Genomic DNA, 19,871 nt, shown 5'->3' with positions numbered 1-19,871 from the left:
GATAACAAAATTTCGTAACGTAGCAACTTTTTTATCAATTAATAAAAAATTTAATACACCTCGACATTTTTATCGAAGATCATACATTTAATACTAATCTATTTAAAAATAATGTTTATTATTTTCATAACGAAGAAAGACTCATACCACTCTAATTCCCAGACACTCAGATAACAGGACAATTAATTCAATGCTGTAATTGTCCGTACACTGTTTACTTGATATTGTTACCACATACCTGGAAGTAGATTTTGCCGGAAAAATTGGATCGGATCGTTTCCTCGAAACACCGATTGTACTTGTGTTTTTCGTAGCGTTGTTGCGCTTCGCGTTAGCGTTTCTGAAACGTTCCAATCTAGCCTCCGCTTGGGACAACTTCTTCGGAACACTTTGCTTTGGTAGCCTGTCAGGTACATCCACCATGAAATCCTCTGGGAATTCCTCGCTTTCGAGGTCGTTTTTAATCCGGTGCTTCAGCGTCTCGTCGTATTCCATCAAGTGGAGCTTCGCCATCATGCGATTCCTCTCTATCGTGTCCTCGTCCAGAACCTCCTCGATGTGTGTCTAATCGAATATCGTGCACACACAAGATACACAATTTATTACATAAAAAATAGCCAAATTTCACGAAAATAACATTCTTATGTTATGTGGTAAATCCAATTTTTAATAGCAGATATTTTATAAATTAAATGTATTATTTTCTTCTGTTAAGAACCTATCTTTTTCTTAAAATCTTATTTTATTTATGCGATACGGTTCTATTACGTGCAAATTTTATTTTACTTTTCTTCATAGGAATTTACTGTACCTACTCATTCATGTAAGTATAGGATTAAGATAACTTATAGATAATTCTATTAATCCTATAGGTTATATACCTGTAGGTAATCAGAATACTACAATGTGAATGACTATAGTAAGTGCCTATGAAGAAAAGTAGATGAAAATATTTGTTATAATTTCTCCCAAATTCATACGATAAATTAACATTGGTGGGGAAGACTCAATACAAAGCGTTTGAATGTGAAAGTTTAACTCTTTCGTAGAGTGTAGATGTTCACAAAAATATCGAGCTTCATAGGTTTTTCGAAAACTTTTAGTTTTTACGAAAAGTAAAATCTAACAAATACTTCTTCTTTCAGTTGTAGTTCATTAAAATAGAACTGAAATAAAATATTGTATTCATCGTTGTTAAAAATTTGTGTTTCAGTTTGCTTTACAAATCTGCACATTTATTGTATAAATTTTGTTTAACTCTATATAATCCGAAAATTGTTAAACTTTTTAACTTTGAAAATTAACGTTCTCCAATACAAAAGAGCGTAATTCCGTTTGCTTGCTTTTCAAATTATTTCGAACATTGTAACACAGACATTACTATTAAAATGGTGAAAAATTATTTGCTAATCAAATTTTCCAATAATATAACAGAGCCATATTCACAAGAAATTCACACTTGAGAAGACTTTTACTAGACAAACTTCTATTATCATTAAACCTAGATAATTTATCTATTGAAAAATGAAGCAGGATGTACAAAATATACTAATCATATTATTTAATTAAGCGTTAAATCGTAGAAGATTAACACGTCGTTCTCTGTTTTTTTTTACTGGAACCAAATCTTCTTAGTGATTATACTGTTGCTACAGCAACCCCAATTAAGAAGTTCGAGATCTTACGTAGCCTGGAGTGCATTGGTTGTCTCTCCGTTCTGTCTCAAGAGAGAATCCCGGTCGATAACAATTAATTACCTCGTCTCGATGATTTCCATTCGCGAACTGTACAACGTGGTTCTCGTTCCCGACCTCGTCGTCATCGTCTGGCTGCTGCCGTCCAGAAGGCCCGAACGATTCTCGAGTGATATCCTCGTGATACGAGACGATCGGTTTGCCGCCATTTAAATTGCTGTTCATGTCGGCCCGGGCCACTCGTCTCACGGTCACGGAGTGTCGGTTCACCGTCGAATTTCCGTTCTTCTGCACGGCGTTTCCGTTGGTCTGCTTCCGCGGTTTATTCTCCAACGGCTCCAACGGGTAGCTCCTGTCGATTCCCTTCACGGTCGTGTGCCGTCTCTCGTCGAACATTTGCCTCACCTTAATAGAAAATTCTCATGTCTATCTTACGGGTTTTAAGTTAACCCATTAGGAGCCAACATTGCGTTAACGCAACGTTTCACTGGCAATTTCTTTTCAGTGAATTTCCGTTATTGAAATCTGTTCTTCATGTTGCAGTTATGAAAGAATTGTTTAATATTTTTTTCGTCACTATTTCTCCTTTTACTTAGATGTTTGACTACTTTCACTTAGATCTTTGACTTCCCCCACTTTAGACGTTTTAAAATTTGGTCTTGAAGTATTTATAACATTATGATAAACCAATGTTTCCTTAAATCATGAAAATTTTTTCTCGTGCATCTTTTTCATGCAGTGGGCTTGTATAATACAGTGTCTAGTATTATAATACATTTTTTATATATCGGTATAAGTTATTCTATTTTCGTATTCCAATAAAAAATTGCCCAAAGTAGCATAAACGCAGCACTTTTAACTATTATAATAAATAATTATATGTGTAAAGTCGGCTTATTTCACTGTTTTGGACTTAATGGGTTAAATACTTGGCACCAGCAGAATCAGATGTACCAATATGTAATCCACTATTCCCCCACCTACCCCTTAAACTGGCAACGTAATTAAAATTCAAAGCATTTATCTCCTCTTTCCTTTTTTTCAAAATGGTGACTAGTATTCAAGAAGGGTGACTCATGTCACTGAAACGACACAGACCGCAGATTTCCACGAAAAAAGGTATCGAATTTCACAAAATATAGTGGATTATTTATTTGAAAACCTGATAAATAACTTGCAGTAGGTGAAATGTTAAGGATTCTAAAAATGCACGTAGCCAGGTTATCAGTCGGAGGGGGGGGGGGCAAATATCTAAACCTTCCCCCTCTAGGGTATGACAAAGGCTATTTTTCTACCCTGGGGAAAAGTCCATGATTCTAAACATTCTCGATTATCATAAATTGGTCAGTGTCGTGATTTCCAGCATCTAAACTGGCGGCCATTAGACCATTCAAGAAAGCGTGGCGTGAAACCACATTACTAAAACGACGCCGCGTTTCCACGCGAAGTATCACTCACCCTTCCACCTTGCGAGGTCGAGGTGGTATGGCTACTGGACGTGGTTTTCGTGACGGTGTGCTGGCTGACAGAAGAGCCATAATTCGAGCCGTTGGAACCGGCGCTGCCCCGTTGCATCACCTGATAAGCCCGTTGCTGTTGCTGATCGTAAAGCTGCAGCAGCTTCTGCTCTTTTTCCTGCAGCTGCTTCTGCTGGAACCGGGCCTGCGACAGTCGTAGATTTTCTTTAACTTTTATCATAACCGCGGCAATCCTTCTTAGACAAGATTCTTTGTACTTGTTCTTTTACGAATTCTGTCGGACGCGGGTTATGGGGTAGCTTGAGGGTTGAACGTAGTGAATTCTTTTTAGGAAAATATTTTTCGGACACGGTTTCTTAGGATACTGTAGAGTTAGGCATAATGTAATGTAATTACAAAGTCCAAATCACAATTACAATGTCGTGTAATTGACAATTACAATTACATTGTAATTAACTATACTAAATTTACAATAAAAATTACATTGTAATTGTAATTGTCCCGTAATTACATTGTAATTGCAATTTAGATTTTGTAATTAGATTACATTTTGTACACTCACAACTCTAGGATGCTGTCCGTTTGAACAATTAGGTGAGTGTTAAGTATTCAATGATTCAATGACAAAGTATGGAGAATCACCTTTAATATCTTTTTGTTCTTTTAATAATGTAACGATGAATGATAATAAGTAGGATTTTTGCGACGAAGAAATCTCAGTACATATTTTGTATAATGTTACTTTAGATAACTTTCTTAATGATTCAAGATTTACAAATTCGTTGAACAGTAACCTAATAATTTGAGGTGTGATTCCTAAGCTGATTTTGTCACATGTAACATTTTCAAATATATTGTTTATCAGAAGGACAATTAAGTATTAATGATGACAAATTTTTGCGAAAAGTAAAAAATTCTTTTATATGTACTCTTTTCAAAAATTACATTTTATAAATTTAGATTCTTTCAAGTTTATGGAAATATTTTTCAATTATTGGACTTCGTATATAGTTTTGTAATTTTAAACATTTACAAAATATATTGTTAATTTTAAACTCGTAAATTTTCTTCGTTTGTAGAATAAAGAATATTTTCCATCCATAACACTTTTTACTTTTCTATGCGTAGAAGTTTTCAATACCTGCCTTTAACAATAACATGTTTCCTTACCATCAACTGTTTGGAATGCATTCAATCCCATTTAATCTTTTCCAATTCGATACACTTTCATAAGATTATTCCATAAAAAACTCTTTACTCTCGTCCTTTCAACAACTGAAGACCCACCGATGATTTTTCACCGAGTAGTCTCTTTATTAATAGTTAAAGTCTCCGAACTGAAGTGTCTTTACCGAACACAAAATCATTAATCTCTTCAAAGAAATCCTTCGTCATAGATAAGCCAACTATCGACGATTCAATAACTTCATTTAGTCAATTCATTAAAACATAACTTCGTAATTATAAATGTGTTCAGAAAACATTGATCTTTGTTACTTAAAACATTTTCATAATCAAAACAATCGACTTTAGTAGTTGCCGAGAGTATCGTAATATCGATCTAAAAATAAACTCAAGAACTTAGTATTTCTCATTGCATCGTGAACATCGACCACCGCAGATCAACTAATCGCACACGATCGATTTCCCTCGAAATCAATTACATTGATCCGGAATCGCTGGTCTTTCGTCGAAATAATTAAACGAAGTCGTGATTCACAACCGGAGTTAACGCCGGCCGGCCTGCGACTCCTGGTTAACCGCGGCTCGTGGCCGACTATAGTCGCCAGCCCCGCGCACTATACCATGGCCTGCAACCGATGCATATGCTGGCCTCGCTCGCCGGCCATCGTGGCAATCTCATCGATTCATTTTAACCTACATGCGAAGGGGTTAGTAAACTCGTTACCGAGGTAAAGTGGATCGTTCCTCCCTTAATTTGACACGGAGATACGATTACGCGCGATGCTTTTTCTTGCGAGTATTCCATACAGTCTTCCTAATTTTGGACAGTTGGAAGATCGGAGATATACTTACAAGGGAAGTTACTTCAGATGTTAAATTAGTTTGAGAAAAAAATAATGATGGGACATTTAGAGTGAAAAGTCAGTTTGTGTTTTTCTCTTCTGTCTCGTTTGAATTACGAATCATTTTGGATTAGATCGTGACAGGAGTTGAGAAATTCGATACTATACGACAATACTAAGCGTAAAAAACACTGATATTAATTTGTTAATAAATGTTCATTAATAAAATATGTCTTCGTCAATAAACATCTATTGATAAAATATATCTTCGTTAAAATCAGAGATGGACAAATTCATTATCTAGATAAAGTATTTCGAGTAAAGAACAAAAGATAAAAAAAGAACTCCGTCATTTTTAATCATTTAAACGAGGAAATTTCAATTTTTATTAGAAAATAATACTTTTTCCTGAATAAGTCGATATTTGGCAAACAATTATTTAATCTCATTAACTGTTTAAAACTCAGGATGACGCCCTTAGATACTGCAGCTATCCACTATGCATTATTCGAATAAAATTCTGCTCAACTCTGGTAACAATATATTATCATAATAAAAATGAACTTTGTATTCATTTTCCTTTGATACAAGTAGGTAACGATATTTCTGATGCGATACTTAACGGGTCATGCTCAGTCAGAAATTAAAAAAAAATCGATTTTTCATTTTCTACATTTTCTTCTAAGTACAACATCTCGAGAATATTCTGTGCAAGTTTCAAGGTAATCCAATTAAAAATGACAGAGTTACAGATGTTAAAAAATGAACATTTTATATAAGTGTAAGCTTGACTTGAAACTTCAAACGCGTTTTTCTCGAAACTACATTTTTCAAATCGGTGATCAATATTTCTCGAAAACTACTGTGACGATTTACATGAAACCGTTTGCGCCTTATTTCAAATCAGGCAAACTTGTTCTTGAACGAAGGATTTTTCTTTTCGTTCCATACTTTTTTTTTAATTGACTAAAAACGAGTGATTTTTAAGTGAAAATCGCACTTCTTCAGGAAAATGTCCGCCATTTTGTTCCTAATCAATACTTCGAAAAACTCCACGTTCGAGAACAAGATTGGTTCATCCATTACATAAATCTTACTGAATTTTTAATTTCAGATAAACCGTTACGAAGTTACAGATTACAGTGATAGGGAGATCGCTCTCCATTTATTTACTAATAAATATTTTTAAATAAAAAAATTACCTTATAATCTAGAAACTGCAAACTTTGAGGCACAAACACATTTTTTGAAAAAGGTCTTATAGTTTATGAGAAAAAAATTCCCCAAAAACACTCTTTTTTCGGCCTCCTGACTGAGCATGACCCCTTAAGTAGATATCGAAATTTTTGTTCGATATAAGTTACGAGTAAAAGTGTCGATATCTTGGCGGTATCGCTTTATCCCTACCCCTGCTGAGCAACTTATGTGTGTGACAAAGACAAAGCAAGAACCGACACACTCTCTGTCTCCGTCACACGCACAGATTGCTCAGCAGGAGTTGCTGAAGCAGGCGGCTTGCCTTTCGACCCTAGCAGCGGGGGAATCAGCCTGATACCACCAAAAATGGTCTGGCAAAAGACGCCATGATTGCATCGCAAAAAAGCTAAATGTCCTCAAAGAAAGTGCAACGTATTTATGTAAAAAGAATTGAGAAGTGAAACTACATGGAAACGTAAACAATGTCTTGTTGCGTTATTGCAGGTCACACATGGCGAACAGCTCACAAGCAGAACACAAGCGGTTAAATTTGTTCGCACAATGTTCATCCAGCTCATGCTCATACCGACGTAAATTTAGTTTAGAAAAATGTTAGACTATGTAGTATTTGTTGCTCTCATCAACTGCATATTTAATAATAAAAGGAAATAGTGCTCGCAGAGAAAAGTTGTCAAAAGAAGAAGCATTCCTGTTGGAGTAAGTTTAACAAACGATATTTCTAAACACACATCACTAGTGGTGCTATTTTAATTGAATTATATCCCGATCATTCGCGTTTGTGAGACGCAACAAAACTAATCGTATAAAATAAAACTTCAAGAAATGGAATTTCCAGTTGTTAGTAGTTTTGTTGCGTCTCACAAACGCGAATGATCGCGATATAATTCAATTAAAATAGAATTTTTTGAATCGTCTCACTGCATAGATGATGGTTCTGAGATGCAGATTGAATACAAAGTGCAGGTTGACATCGAAGTAATCATCAACTCGCCCAGAACGTGTTTACAACGGGTCCAGACACATTCTAAGCTCGTCAACAGACCCTTTGATGTACTGTCGGCGAACATGGTTCGCAATCTATTCGCGAACACCAGTATGAACCCGACATTACAAACTCTAGATTGTTCTGAAATTTGTCACTATGTACGAGATTTTATTCGAGAAATTGTTAATAAATTACAGAGTTTTACTATAACGTTAATTAACATTAAAACGTTTTACTATAACGTTATTAACATTTAAACACATCCTATGTATCTAAAAATTTCATGACAATAATTTCAAGCATCAGCTTGCTGTGAATCGCTTTGAACGGGTTTGTAATCAGAAATTCAGATCAGCTTCCGTTGTTTAGATTGAGTTTAATAAAAAAGAATAAAACGTTCACTTTTGAAATACCAGAGAAGAATAACACTTAAATAAATCATTACAATCAAAAATAAGAAACGAAGGTACATAGTAAATGAAGAATAAAATCTAATTTACATTTGCACAAATGCTCCTCTCGTTCAAGAAATTTGGGTATTATACTCAACATAAATCAACCACAGCGATCATCCTCGTAGAATTACATTCGAAATCAAGTGTAAATGTTGAATGATTGGAGGAATTGATGAGATTAGAGTTATCCGACACGCTCGAACGCAACTGAAGGTGGTAGACGTTCATACTAGTAGACGTTCATGTAACGGTAAATGAAAAGGATCCATCTTTAACGAAAGATCAGGCATTGTTTAATAAACAGGAGGAAACTACTAATTGGATACCGGTCGAATCGGTGAGTCGGCAATCAGGCGGCCTGCTAATTGATTTATTCCTAATGAGCACGTACCGCTGGTCGCTTTGCTTTGTACACGTGTTCTGTATGCGTACAAATTCGAGACGAGATCAGTCGTGGGTGCGTAATTCGTAATGATAACGAGACGTTGATTGGACTCATCAGAGATGAAGGTCGTCACCCGGGGCTGTAAAACATTTTCCCGTCACAATTATCCTCGTGTTACCCGCTTGGCTTCTCTCGTATTCGCTGATCGATGACGCTTTTGTCATGATGTTGAACAATTACAGACTTGGCCAAAAGTATTAGGCTCCCCCATAAAATATGAATTTTTTACAAATATTTTTGCATTAGAAGGAAATCAAACTATTGAAATGCGAAAAGAATCATTTTTTATTTATTTTGTCAACAGTGTGTTGTACAACTGTATAACCTAGTGCATAATTATATACCAAATGGGATCACCTTCAGAAACAAGCTTGTTTATAACTCCCAATATTAAAATGTAAATGACATTTTAAAACACCATAAAAACGTTAATTTTCAGTTACCCGTGGTCTTGGTTTTATAAATTAGTTTATATTTTATTAATCGTATGAACAGACCCATGATTTCGTAACTGCTCTAGCTAACTGTTTTGCGTTCCGTAATTACGAGCGTTTACAAATCGTTGGCTGTCTACCAACGTATGTAACGCTAACAATCGATCGAAATTAGCAACACGCAATGCCCTCCTGGCGAGTTCATGGATAGAAATTCGTATTATTCTTAGATCGTGAAGTTGTTCTGTATTATACAATTATTTTTTCTGAAAAATCCTTTTTTCCTGTACAATGAAAAAGAAAAATATATTACTCTGATAATTATTTATTATGAAATAATATACGAAAGTTAGTTTCTAAATAGAGATTTATTCACTTTTATTTTATTACGTTATATGTTGATAATAGTAAAAATAAATTATCAACAGTATTGCAAAATTCTAGATCATATTATACAGCCTCTGTAGGTGTTGTTAAAACAATTAACTTTACACAAGGAAATACAAAGTAAGTGTTGTAACATAAGAAACAGAAGTGAACTAATATTTTTAAATATGTATATTGTTAACGTTAGTAAAAATATTATTTAACTTAATATTACAAACAAATATGAGATTTCTTGTTTTTAGAATTTTTTTAATTAACCGTCACTTTCACAATATAATAAAGTTTTACAAAGTTTCCTTATAGCAAATGTTAAAAACATTTCTCAGGAAAAACAGTACAGAAACTGAAAGTATTTAAAAACTTAGTCGTATAACAGAAATACCTATTCACATGATTGACAAAACACCTTATTATTTATTAAGCAGTCTTTAGTTAACAAGTTCAGCTACTGTAAGCTAGAGAATAAGTCAAGGTTAAGCAGCGAACGAGCAAACTACGCGAAGAGTAGTTTGAGGAGCATAATTTTACAGTGAATTCTTTATTAAATCACAATACACAAAGCATTGAAGCGACAAATGATTTGGAATAACATTTTATCACTGAATTTATTTTATTCTCTTCAACGTCCTCATTCAAAGAAACATAAGAAAAGAGAAATAGAACTATAACTTATTCGTATTTCTCGTTATAAATAACCAATTCTAGGTATTGTATACAAATACCTATACACTTATCACAAATTCCATTAACCATTTACACACATTCCCTTTTTTTCTGATTGATTGTAATATCTTATGGCTCAGTGGTCCCCAATTTTAGGTTAGTAAAAATGCATAGCTTAAACTTACAGTTTCAGAAATTTTGTCTCCGTTGATTGACATCTATAGGTACGTTTGAATGAAATATTCCAAGAAAGTATGATAAAAAAGTGTCTGTATTCTTAAAAACTGAGCAAAACGTTTTTTTACAAAGTTTACTATCTATAGTGTTAGAAAATTTAAGATAGGCTTAATCTACAGTTAAACTCCATTTTATTAACTCAAATATCATTTTTCCAAAAACTTAACCTCGACACAAGAAACTTTACAATTTTTTGTAACCATCTACATTATTATCTGCGGACCACTTTGCATTAAAATATCACTTCTAGACATTCATCTAAGTTTTCCATGAAAAATCACCCCACCATCGATTGTACCACCAATAACGGGACCACCCTCCACGTTTCCTACACAAGATGTCCTGTATTCATCAATATTACTGTCACCTCGCGTTTCTAGCGTTCCACTCGCACGAACAGGTACGATTAGTGATGGGACTTATTCGATACATATTGATGATACTCAAACAATTCGATACTTACTCAGTGGGAAGTATCGAAAGACATCGAAATATTGAATATTCACATTGTATTACCTTGTTATTGAAATACAGAAATTCCTAATTCGTTGATACAGTATCAATACTTTCGTGAAGTATCAAACGTACATTGATACTGTCGTAGAAGTATCAAATCGGTAGCCATATTTTTATAGAAGTGTTGAACAGGTATCGATATTTTCGTACAAGTATCGAGTGGGTATCGATTCTTTTTGATACTCATATATCTCTGATACTACTCGATACCAGATCAAAATTTACGGTCAGGTATCGACAGCATCGATACGGTATCAGTGACAACACTAGGTACGATGCATCGCAATAAAGGTCCATTTATACTTGAACTTTTAAAACGAATAAAAGAATACTTTTTTCAACTCAACGCAGGCTCGTCGTAGGCTCGTTGAAGGTTCGTCCTGTCATAGTATAAACGGACCTCAAAGTGGCGTCTCTAGATGAAAGACAAAGTCCGAGAATCATGGTCGGAGGAAAGAAAGCAGACGTCAGGATATATTTTATGTCCGAAAATAGCGGGTCTGTGGAGCGGCTTGGGCGTGGGTGGGCCTGAAAACACGACGCGTAAGGCGCGTACGTTCAACTTGCTCTTAAGATGGTTCGTGCCAAATTCTAAAGACGAGATAATGAAATAAAATTCATACAGATTGTTTATTAGAACGAAATACACACACTCGAAAAATTTGAGACACAATTTGTAACACAGTTCTTATGGCAGTCTTACGATTTCTTACCGGAAGTATAATCTTTTCTTTTCACAGAAACTGGAACTGTTAACCAAAAACTAGGTGCTGAAAGTATAAATCCTGAGTTTTCTGATAATGAATTAAATCTTGTACCATTCCGAACATTCCAGGAAAATATTTGACAATAAAGGTATTGGAACTATGTTGAGAACTTGGCAACGTTGTTGAACAGGGTCATACCTGCGAAATTCAAATAAATATAAAAAATTTTTCACCTAGTTTGTGTTTTAATGAATTCTATTTTTTTAAAGTATAATGCACAGGAATATATGCAACTTTGAATGTAAGAATATTGAATAATGATTATACGCGGGAAAACTGAACACGCACATACCTATTTAGATATACGTGCAAAAACAACGTTGCCAAACGTACCATAAACGAGCACAGTGGAGTCATACGACTAAGCAAAATATATTTTTTACTTATAATATAACGAAGAATGATCATTGGAAATGTCCGTTGAAATTTATAGATATCATTTTTATACGCTATTAAAATGTATTATTGGGTGTTTAATACGAATTAGTAATATGATGCTTTATTGACTAGAGAATCAGATATGAACCACGTCAAATAAGACTCTGGGTTACCGCGCATCGAAGTTCATCGAAGAGAGATGAGGATGTTGCGAGCGAGAGGAAAGAAAAAATCACCGGTACATTTAAAGAAAGAAGAAGCAACGAAGGAAAGGAGGTCAGCGCCGAATGTTGCGCAAGAAACATTCCAATGGAATCCACGAAAATAATGGGACATACACACAGGAGGCGACTGTTAGGGGTACGCAGAATTAGCGATTCTCGAAATAATAAGGTCATCCTATAAGTAATAACGGTTTTTTCGGTGTGTATATTTATGAGAATGAACAACTTTTTGTCAGGAATTAGTGATCTGATTACATATTTTCCACTTTCGTGCCAATTTTTCAATAGTTACTTACGAATTGTGCTCACAAGGAAAGGGACTCATATTTCGGATCGCTTTTAATGAAACTTTCAAGACGCGTACAGAGTGCGACAGAAATAACAAAGCAATTTTTTTCCTTAATAATTTAGAAATTCATAGAAAGTATTATTAAATATAAGGACCCCAGAGCTAGACTGTACGAAGTCCACTTTAAAAAAAATGATATTTTACAATATTTCATTGTTTCCAATGGTACAAATTATTTCGTTTTAAGTCGTCTAGTTTTCAATATAGGTACATGATAGTCTAAACATGATATTAAGTTCATATTTTTAAACCAGTGTAAAGTCCATCATATAGGGGAATTAATGCAAAGATTTCTACATATAGAGACTTGTCTTAAATTCATTCAATTGTTCGAAAGTAGTGATTGTTTCTCGCTCAATCCTTACCGAATGGTTCCAAAGTTACAAGGTATTTGCATCTTTAATTTTTTCCCCACTAAAGTTTGAAAAGTGTGACTTAATACACTATAGCTCTGGGGTCGAGATATTAATGTATACTTTTTATTAAAAACTTAGCAAAATTATTTGCACATAATTCAACTATGATATCGGTCGAATGACTCTCATTAGGAGCAGGGTAAATTTCACCTCTTTTTAATACGACCAATGTCACTGAGTCTAATATTTCGGGTGATATGCTGTCTATAACTTGACGAATATTTTTGTTCAGATGTACCAACGTCTGTGGATTGATCATGCAAAGGTTCGCTTTTAAATATGATTAATAATTTGTTTAAGACACTACTTACACCAAGCAGATAAGTGACAATCACGTTAAATTATATATTATTTTAAATTCGAGTCCAAGAAATGCCAGACATGGAACGTCCTAATAAGTTGGTACTGTGGTCCTATTTCAGTTTTTGCCAGAAACGGCCAAGAATGGCTGAAAGTTATAGAGATTGAAGTTCGAAGTACTTCGAGTAACAGATATGGTAACAATTGTTCACTATTAATCAAGCGTTTCGATGGAAAAATGGCCGTCGTTTTAGTGAACACGTGATAAAACCAGCGAATGCTGACATACGGGGTATGTCATCATATAAATCCATAAAAGCTTCAGTGAAGGCAATAACAATGGGGTCGTTATAACGGTAACGTTATAACGGCAAAATTCGGGATGATTGATACCTCGTGCCAAAATTATTCGCCATGGTAGAATTAATTAGTTTTGTATGAAGTTCCAGCTTTGATAATATCGATTAAAACATTTCACATGTGCTTTTAAATAGAACAGCTTCATGCATGTCTGATTATTATTTACTTTTTCTACTTGCAAGAAATCTGACTACTGTACATATGTAGTTGTTTTTGTGTAATAAACATCGTTTCTGAACAGAAGAATTTGAACGACTATAACTTATCTCGAAACCAAGTTTTCTAATAATAATAAGGTTCATCTGAATCGACATATCGTTGTCAATAAGTTTCAATCTTCCTGAACCCATATTTGACGAGTTTAACACCTGGGTCACTGGTGACCCGTCGATAAACACCGTCACGGAACGTTATGTGCAGCGAAAAAGCGACCATCGTATGCACACTATCCTTCATAAGTACTAGGACACCTGGTCCTAATAAAAATGATATATTTTGGGCCACATTTATCATTTTACATTAACATAAGTATGTATTGTGAGCTTTATTACCTCTATACAATATTTATTTTAGATCTACAAGAATTTTTTAATGCCTCATTGCATTCATCCCATATTAGACAAATGCCCTAACATTTATAAACGGAAGTATAATACATATATACGCCTGTGAGATCTTGTTATGGGTCATTATTGACCCAGCCATCAGCTCAGACGTTCCATATTCCGAGGGTTAAGATGGCTAAAATGAAACGCGCCAAAAAACGAGATTTATTATACAACAACCTAATAATAAATTAACGGTATACGAGTAGTTTTCATTACTCTTATCAAAGTGCAAAAGTAAAAAAGAAGGATGCGAGCATTGACATAACTAAGATTTTTATCTGACAGGGGAGGGGCAGGTCCTCTGATTTTACCTCGTAAAATTCCTCATCAGGCCCCTGTATGTATTTCGTATCATGTACGTGGGTTGTACAAAATAAAATTCTTAATATATTAAATAATATTTATTTAACACTAAGTCTAAGAATAGAAAGATATAAACGGAATTCTGAAAAATAAAAAAAAACAGAAAAAAAAATTGGGGATTGATTAAAAGCAAGTGTATATTATGTACAGATACCTATAATATACAATCTTCAATTTGCTGTTTTCTCCTGCAAATATATTTTTCGCATTCTCGAGCGTTAGTCCCCTTATTGCATCCGGTCCTTCAATTGATGTTACAGGATTATTAGTTACAGTAGAATGATAAAATTAAACAGCTTAAAATTAGAAAATACAATTTTATTTAATATTTTAACGCAATGAGGATAGTATTTATTCTAATAACTAGACTGCGAATTTTTATGCGAAATGACATTTTCTAAAGTAATTTATAAAGAAGGGAGCAAATGTAGAAATTTAGTTTTCCTTTTAAGTGTCTTAATGGGTTCAAAGTAAAATAAAGAACTCGTTGGATCCAATGAAAGTTTTGTTTTTTATTGCATTTTGCAGAGCCCTATAGACTATAAATGCATAAAATCTACAGTCTACTTATAATATAAGATTTTACTAACTGACGAATGTTTTTTTGCTGCGAGTACAGAAATTTCTTGTTGCGATCGAAAATTCGAGGCACCGCGTATGAAGTCATTAGCCAAGAAACTGGAATGAAGGTGTACATACTACATAGAACGAATACGAACGATCCGCAGTTCCTTTCTCGTTCGGACAAAAAAGGCGAGACCGAGAGTGCCCCGGCCCGTTGTTTCGAAAACACTGGCTGCTGTCACGAATCATCGTGGAACGGAAAAGGAGAGGCTTAACCGCGACGAGAGCCAACCGAGTGATATCTGAACGACACTCGAACAGCGTGCCGAAGAGCAAAGGAAACAGGGGAGAATGCGACTTCCACTATAGATGGTCATGTGTGTCAGAACCGCGCGATGCTATATGGAGTTTTCTATGCCCGGATCAAGCACAGAGTCACGAACGATCAGCTGGTTTCGATCGTCCCACGCCAAATGAAGGGGGCATTCTGTTTGTGTGTACAATTTGTGCACATATGACGTAGGTATATGTTCTTGAGTTAAGAGTTTTGTACGAAAATATTTTACTATTCATGAAAAATTACCTCCTACAGACTCCTCTAGATTATCGTCCCGTAATCGGGTCCGCGCCGGGACAATAATCTTATAGGGAGAAATACTTCAGACCCTCCTAAATTCGTTTTTTGCCTGAAGCTGGAGCTTTGGCAAGAAAAGCAATAAATATGTGCTTGACAAGTTATCTCCCAACCCCCAGTGGTGGGGATGACGCCTGGACAATATTCGTGTAGAACAAGCTAGACGATAATCGAGAGGACTCTGTACTATATTTTTACTATATATTATTGTATGTATGTATATGCACATGTTAGTATATGTAGAATTTTCTTCGGTTTAACTTTAACAATATTTGTATAATTTCTAATGTCTGACAAGGTTTCTTGTATTATTTTTCTTCTGCAATTTGAACACATCCGTTACTGTTTGTATGCAAGCATAAAGAGTATCATAGTGCTTCACAGCATATAAAATGATCATTAGTATCGATATAAAGATATTCATATGTGTCATTTCTTCCTGAAATAGTTTACAAATGGGCAAGATAAATTCCCCTTATACATATTTTCTAATGCTGAATAGAAGTCAAAGAAATTTGTACAGATTTCCATAAAAGAAGTCTGAAACTCTGTGTTATCTTTTGAAGCACTTTGTAGATAGACAGGATATAGGATACATACAACTTCCTGACAGTCATAACCATTTTCTTTAATTCTCATGGTTAGTTCGGACTATTACAATGTTTATAATCGAAACATTAGTGACTCTGATATGCAGAAAAAAGTTTTGACCGTTTTTCGGCAAACTTCAAACTTTATCTTAACCAATTATAAATATAATTATTTATTCAATCTTATTTTATTACTGAAATGTTCCTCTATTTTAAGCAAGTAAATGTTAACCACACCTTCATTCGAAGTATTATACACGCTAAAATTAAAAGCACAAAACTAGATTCTATATTTGTTATACTATTCTCATATTTGAAATAATGAAGCACTTCAGAATTTCTACTGCAAAGTACTTATTATGAGCCTATGAGTTTATTTTCTGTTTTTATGAGATAATATTCTTTTATCCTTTTTGTAAAGAATTAATTCTAATGATACAACTATTTCATCGTCAGTACTAGTTGTATTGTAACATTTGGTTAAAAATAAAAACTATCAGAAACACCTAATGATTGATCTTCCAATTCCTAACTGTTGTCATGTCGCTGTTAAACTAAATGACTACTGCTTTAAAAACAAACACAGTTTCAAAAACAGTACCATATCATTGAGATTGGAGTAGCTGGGTGTCAACTGTGGCGCCGCCCAAGATGTCTCCATATCCATAGAGACCCCGCGAGCCTCCAATTCCTTCGATCGAATACCCACATTTTTGCTCGGTTTCTTCCTCTCTTTGCGTTTCATCTTTAACTTCACTACAATTGCTTCGAGAAACACTACAGATATTGTCCTCTTACATTTTGTATCCTCGACAGAAGACAAACTGTCATTTTATCCTCTCTACATCATCCTCTCACGTTCTATTCTTCACCGACGTAACGAAACATTCAGAATCCTATTCTTCCATATCGCGATCTATTGTTCGTAAATCATACACCGTTAAAGTTCTCACGCGCGAAACATCAAACTTTGCTGAAATTGCAAGGTTACATGCTTGCATTGACGAATATACGGCTGCGAGACGCGATATTAGATCGCTCTCTCGAAGCCGGCCTTGTGGATGTCAAGTTCATATCATTCGCCTCGTGAAAGTTCGTGGGAGAAGTTCCAGAGCCTGATGCAGCTGCGATTTCGGTGTTATCATGGTGGTGGTACATTGCATCGTTTATGCGAGTTTAGCGTGTGTTGCTGTACTGTTGATTTACATTTCCGTTCAGTTCGTGCTGACATTTTACGATATCGTTTTATAAAGCATTTTATATAGCCTCTGGTTTAATGTATAGTGGAGACCGTCAGAAATTTAAAAGGCGAGGGTAGTAACGAAAAATAAACGTAATTTTGATATTTAAAAAGTAATTACCACTATTTCGAACGGTATTCGATTTGCAATGATAGTCGCTGTCAAAGAATTTTTTTCACATACTGCGTACTGTATTAATTTTTTATACAATATTTACGTATTACTTAAACGAGGTTTTAAAAAATGTCTGTACAATACCAATCGAGAATTAAAATGGACATATGGATAAGAGTAACATAAGTCACTTCACCTTACAGTAAAAAAGTACTTTCCAAATTATTACTAGATATCGAAGTATACTATTCCTTATCGATTACATAATTGCGGTACAAGTAAATAGAGAAACGAAAAAACCCAAGAAAATGTAAACGACAACGAATACGTAAAGTCAACACTTGTCACTTAACTGTAGGGTTAAAACTTTTTCCTTTCACTTACGATATTTAAAATCGATGCAATTAGTTTAAAAAAAAAACAATAGATAGTATAATAAAAATTAGATTATCACGTGGTACGTCAACTGTTCAGGTATTTTATATTTACGGAGAAAGGATTTATTTAGAGTATTTCAATCTTGACGTTATCACGTGGTTTCACAGTTCTTCGAGGCCTTCCTCACCAGGATCATCGACGATAACAATACTTTTTCGACAACAATAGAACCGGGGTGAATTATAAACTCACTTAAGAAAGATACAACATCGACAGTGCGAGTGTTACCATCACAACTGCGTTGTTACCGACCTTAGTTTGCGTGCGTCCCATCGGCGCGCATGTGCGACTTTCCTACCCTTAGGATGTTGATCGTGTGTCTACCACGATGGATCGAGATTATCGAGTGAAGGATACTACATACGTCGGAACTCGTGGCCGAGTTTAATCGTATCTTTAGCGGTTGAGTCATCGGAACAGTTACTTTAAATATTTGAGCGTTTTAAACTTTTGATTTTGATAATAATATCGGGTCTTCCTGTAAGTAATGTAGTTTTTTTCAGTATATATGTCAGTGAGAATTTTGCATCGGTAATTAATGAATAAGATATTTTCAATTTCTGGGCTAATTATTCATGATAGGTATTGGTGAATCTCGTTCTGTAATGACAGGTGACATTTTTATGTAGATCCAAAGTGTATAATATAGGTCAACTTTCGTAATATTTCTGCTATTTAGTTTATTAACAATATTTGAACATAATGTTGTTTACGCCAGTATGTATACAAGGGGGGTACCCTAAAATATGAATTTCCATCAAAACTTAATGCAGCACAGTTAATAATACGAGGCTTCCTACTCGTCTACAAAGTTACAACAAAATCGGGTTCTGACACCAACGTAATCACTCTTGTGTAATACACATACCTTGTTTAACTGAAGATAGGTACATCTGAAAAAATTGATTGGAAGTTTGTAAGGAAACTGTGTTACTAAGTTTTATATTTACAATACAAACCTATAAGAGCAACGATGTATTGGTAGGATATTTTGTATTATTTTTGGGATTAGTAATGATGAATAGTTTCGTATTGGAAAAAATTAATTGAATACAGAATGTTTACTATCGCAATTAGATGTATTTGTTTATATTTGTGTATTCTTGATTGTACTACAGCAACAAATATAACAAAAATTTATATTTGTTAGTCGAAGTCATTTAATGCCTTTAATTAAGATAAACATTCTTCCTTTATTTTCCGTTTAAGAGCGTTGAGTGTACTATAGATATTACGTGAAGAGCGAACCCTGAATATCTTACATGGTAATAAATCGATCTGAATATTTGTCTCATATTTTATGACTGAACATGATTCCGATCAAAAAGAGTCACACATTTGTCAAGAATATTTTATTACGCCCACAGTATCGATTAATATCCTTTCGGCATACTGTCCCTACTGAAAGACTGATGACAATTATTTTTAGAATGTCCAGTAATGTGCTGGTTAAACCACTATTTACCTTTCGTTATCACTGTGACCATATGGCTACGTACTACAAATTACGAAATCAAATATTACTATCGCGTATTTTTTCATATCTGTGATCACATAATAGTTTCTTTTAGTCTTGTATAGATAGTACCAGACAACTTTTAATATGCCTTTAAAAGCTTATTAGCTTAGTTTTTTAGTTTCTACGAAAATAAAAAGAAAGAAACCGGCTACACAAATTTAATTCAATAAATATAAAATGCAGTGTTACAGAAAATATAAATATTTGTTTTATAAAATTAAATTATTATCTAATATATTTAAAACTGGGCCAGAACTTGTGCAACAACTTCCTATTTGAATAAGTACAGAACTCTGCATTTCTTTTCAGAAATTATTATCTTTTGTAGTTGGTTACATTGCTACATCTTTACAACTATTCTTTTGAAAAATGTGTGCATACGTGACGGAAGAAAAGTTTCAATGACGCGACGGTGACCTATTTTCACGTAAGTTTAAGTTTAAGTGTATTCCGTCGAAAAACACGGT

General features: G+C 34.4%; 1 protein-coding gene across 1 annotated transcript in view; it reads right to left on the bottom strand.

The window, feature by feature from the left end:
• Positions 1-19,871, bottom strand: part of LOC107194628 — a 68,408-nt gene that overhangs the window by 13,967 nt on the left and 34,570 nt on the right. The window contains exons 3-5 of the mRNA XM_015584275.1: positions 3,153-3,356; positions 1,758-2,099; positions 239-564 (exon numbers count right to left, since the gene is read on the bottom strand). Coding sequence (XP_015439761.1) covers positions 239-564; positions 1,758-2,099; positions 3,153-3,356 — 872 coding nt within the window. The remainder of the gene's footprint in view (positions 1-238; positions 565-1,757; positions 2,100-3,152; positions 3,357-19,871) is intronic.

The sequence above is a fragment of the Dufourea novaeangliae genome, unplaced genomic scaffold, assembly GCF_001272555.1.
Source record: "Dufourea novaeangliae isolate 0120121106 unplaced genomic scaffold, ASM127255v1 scaffold8, whole genome shotgun sequence".
Lineage (NCBI taxonomy): Eukaryota > Metazoa > Arthropoda > Insecta > Hymenoptera > Halictidae > Dufourea > Dufourea novaeangliae.
Note: the sequence above shows the minus strand (reverse complement) of the source record. Positions and strands in the feature narration are given on the sequence as shown.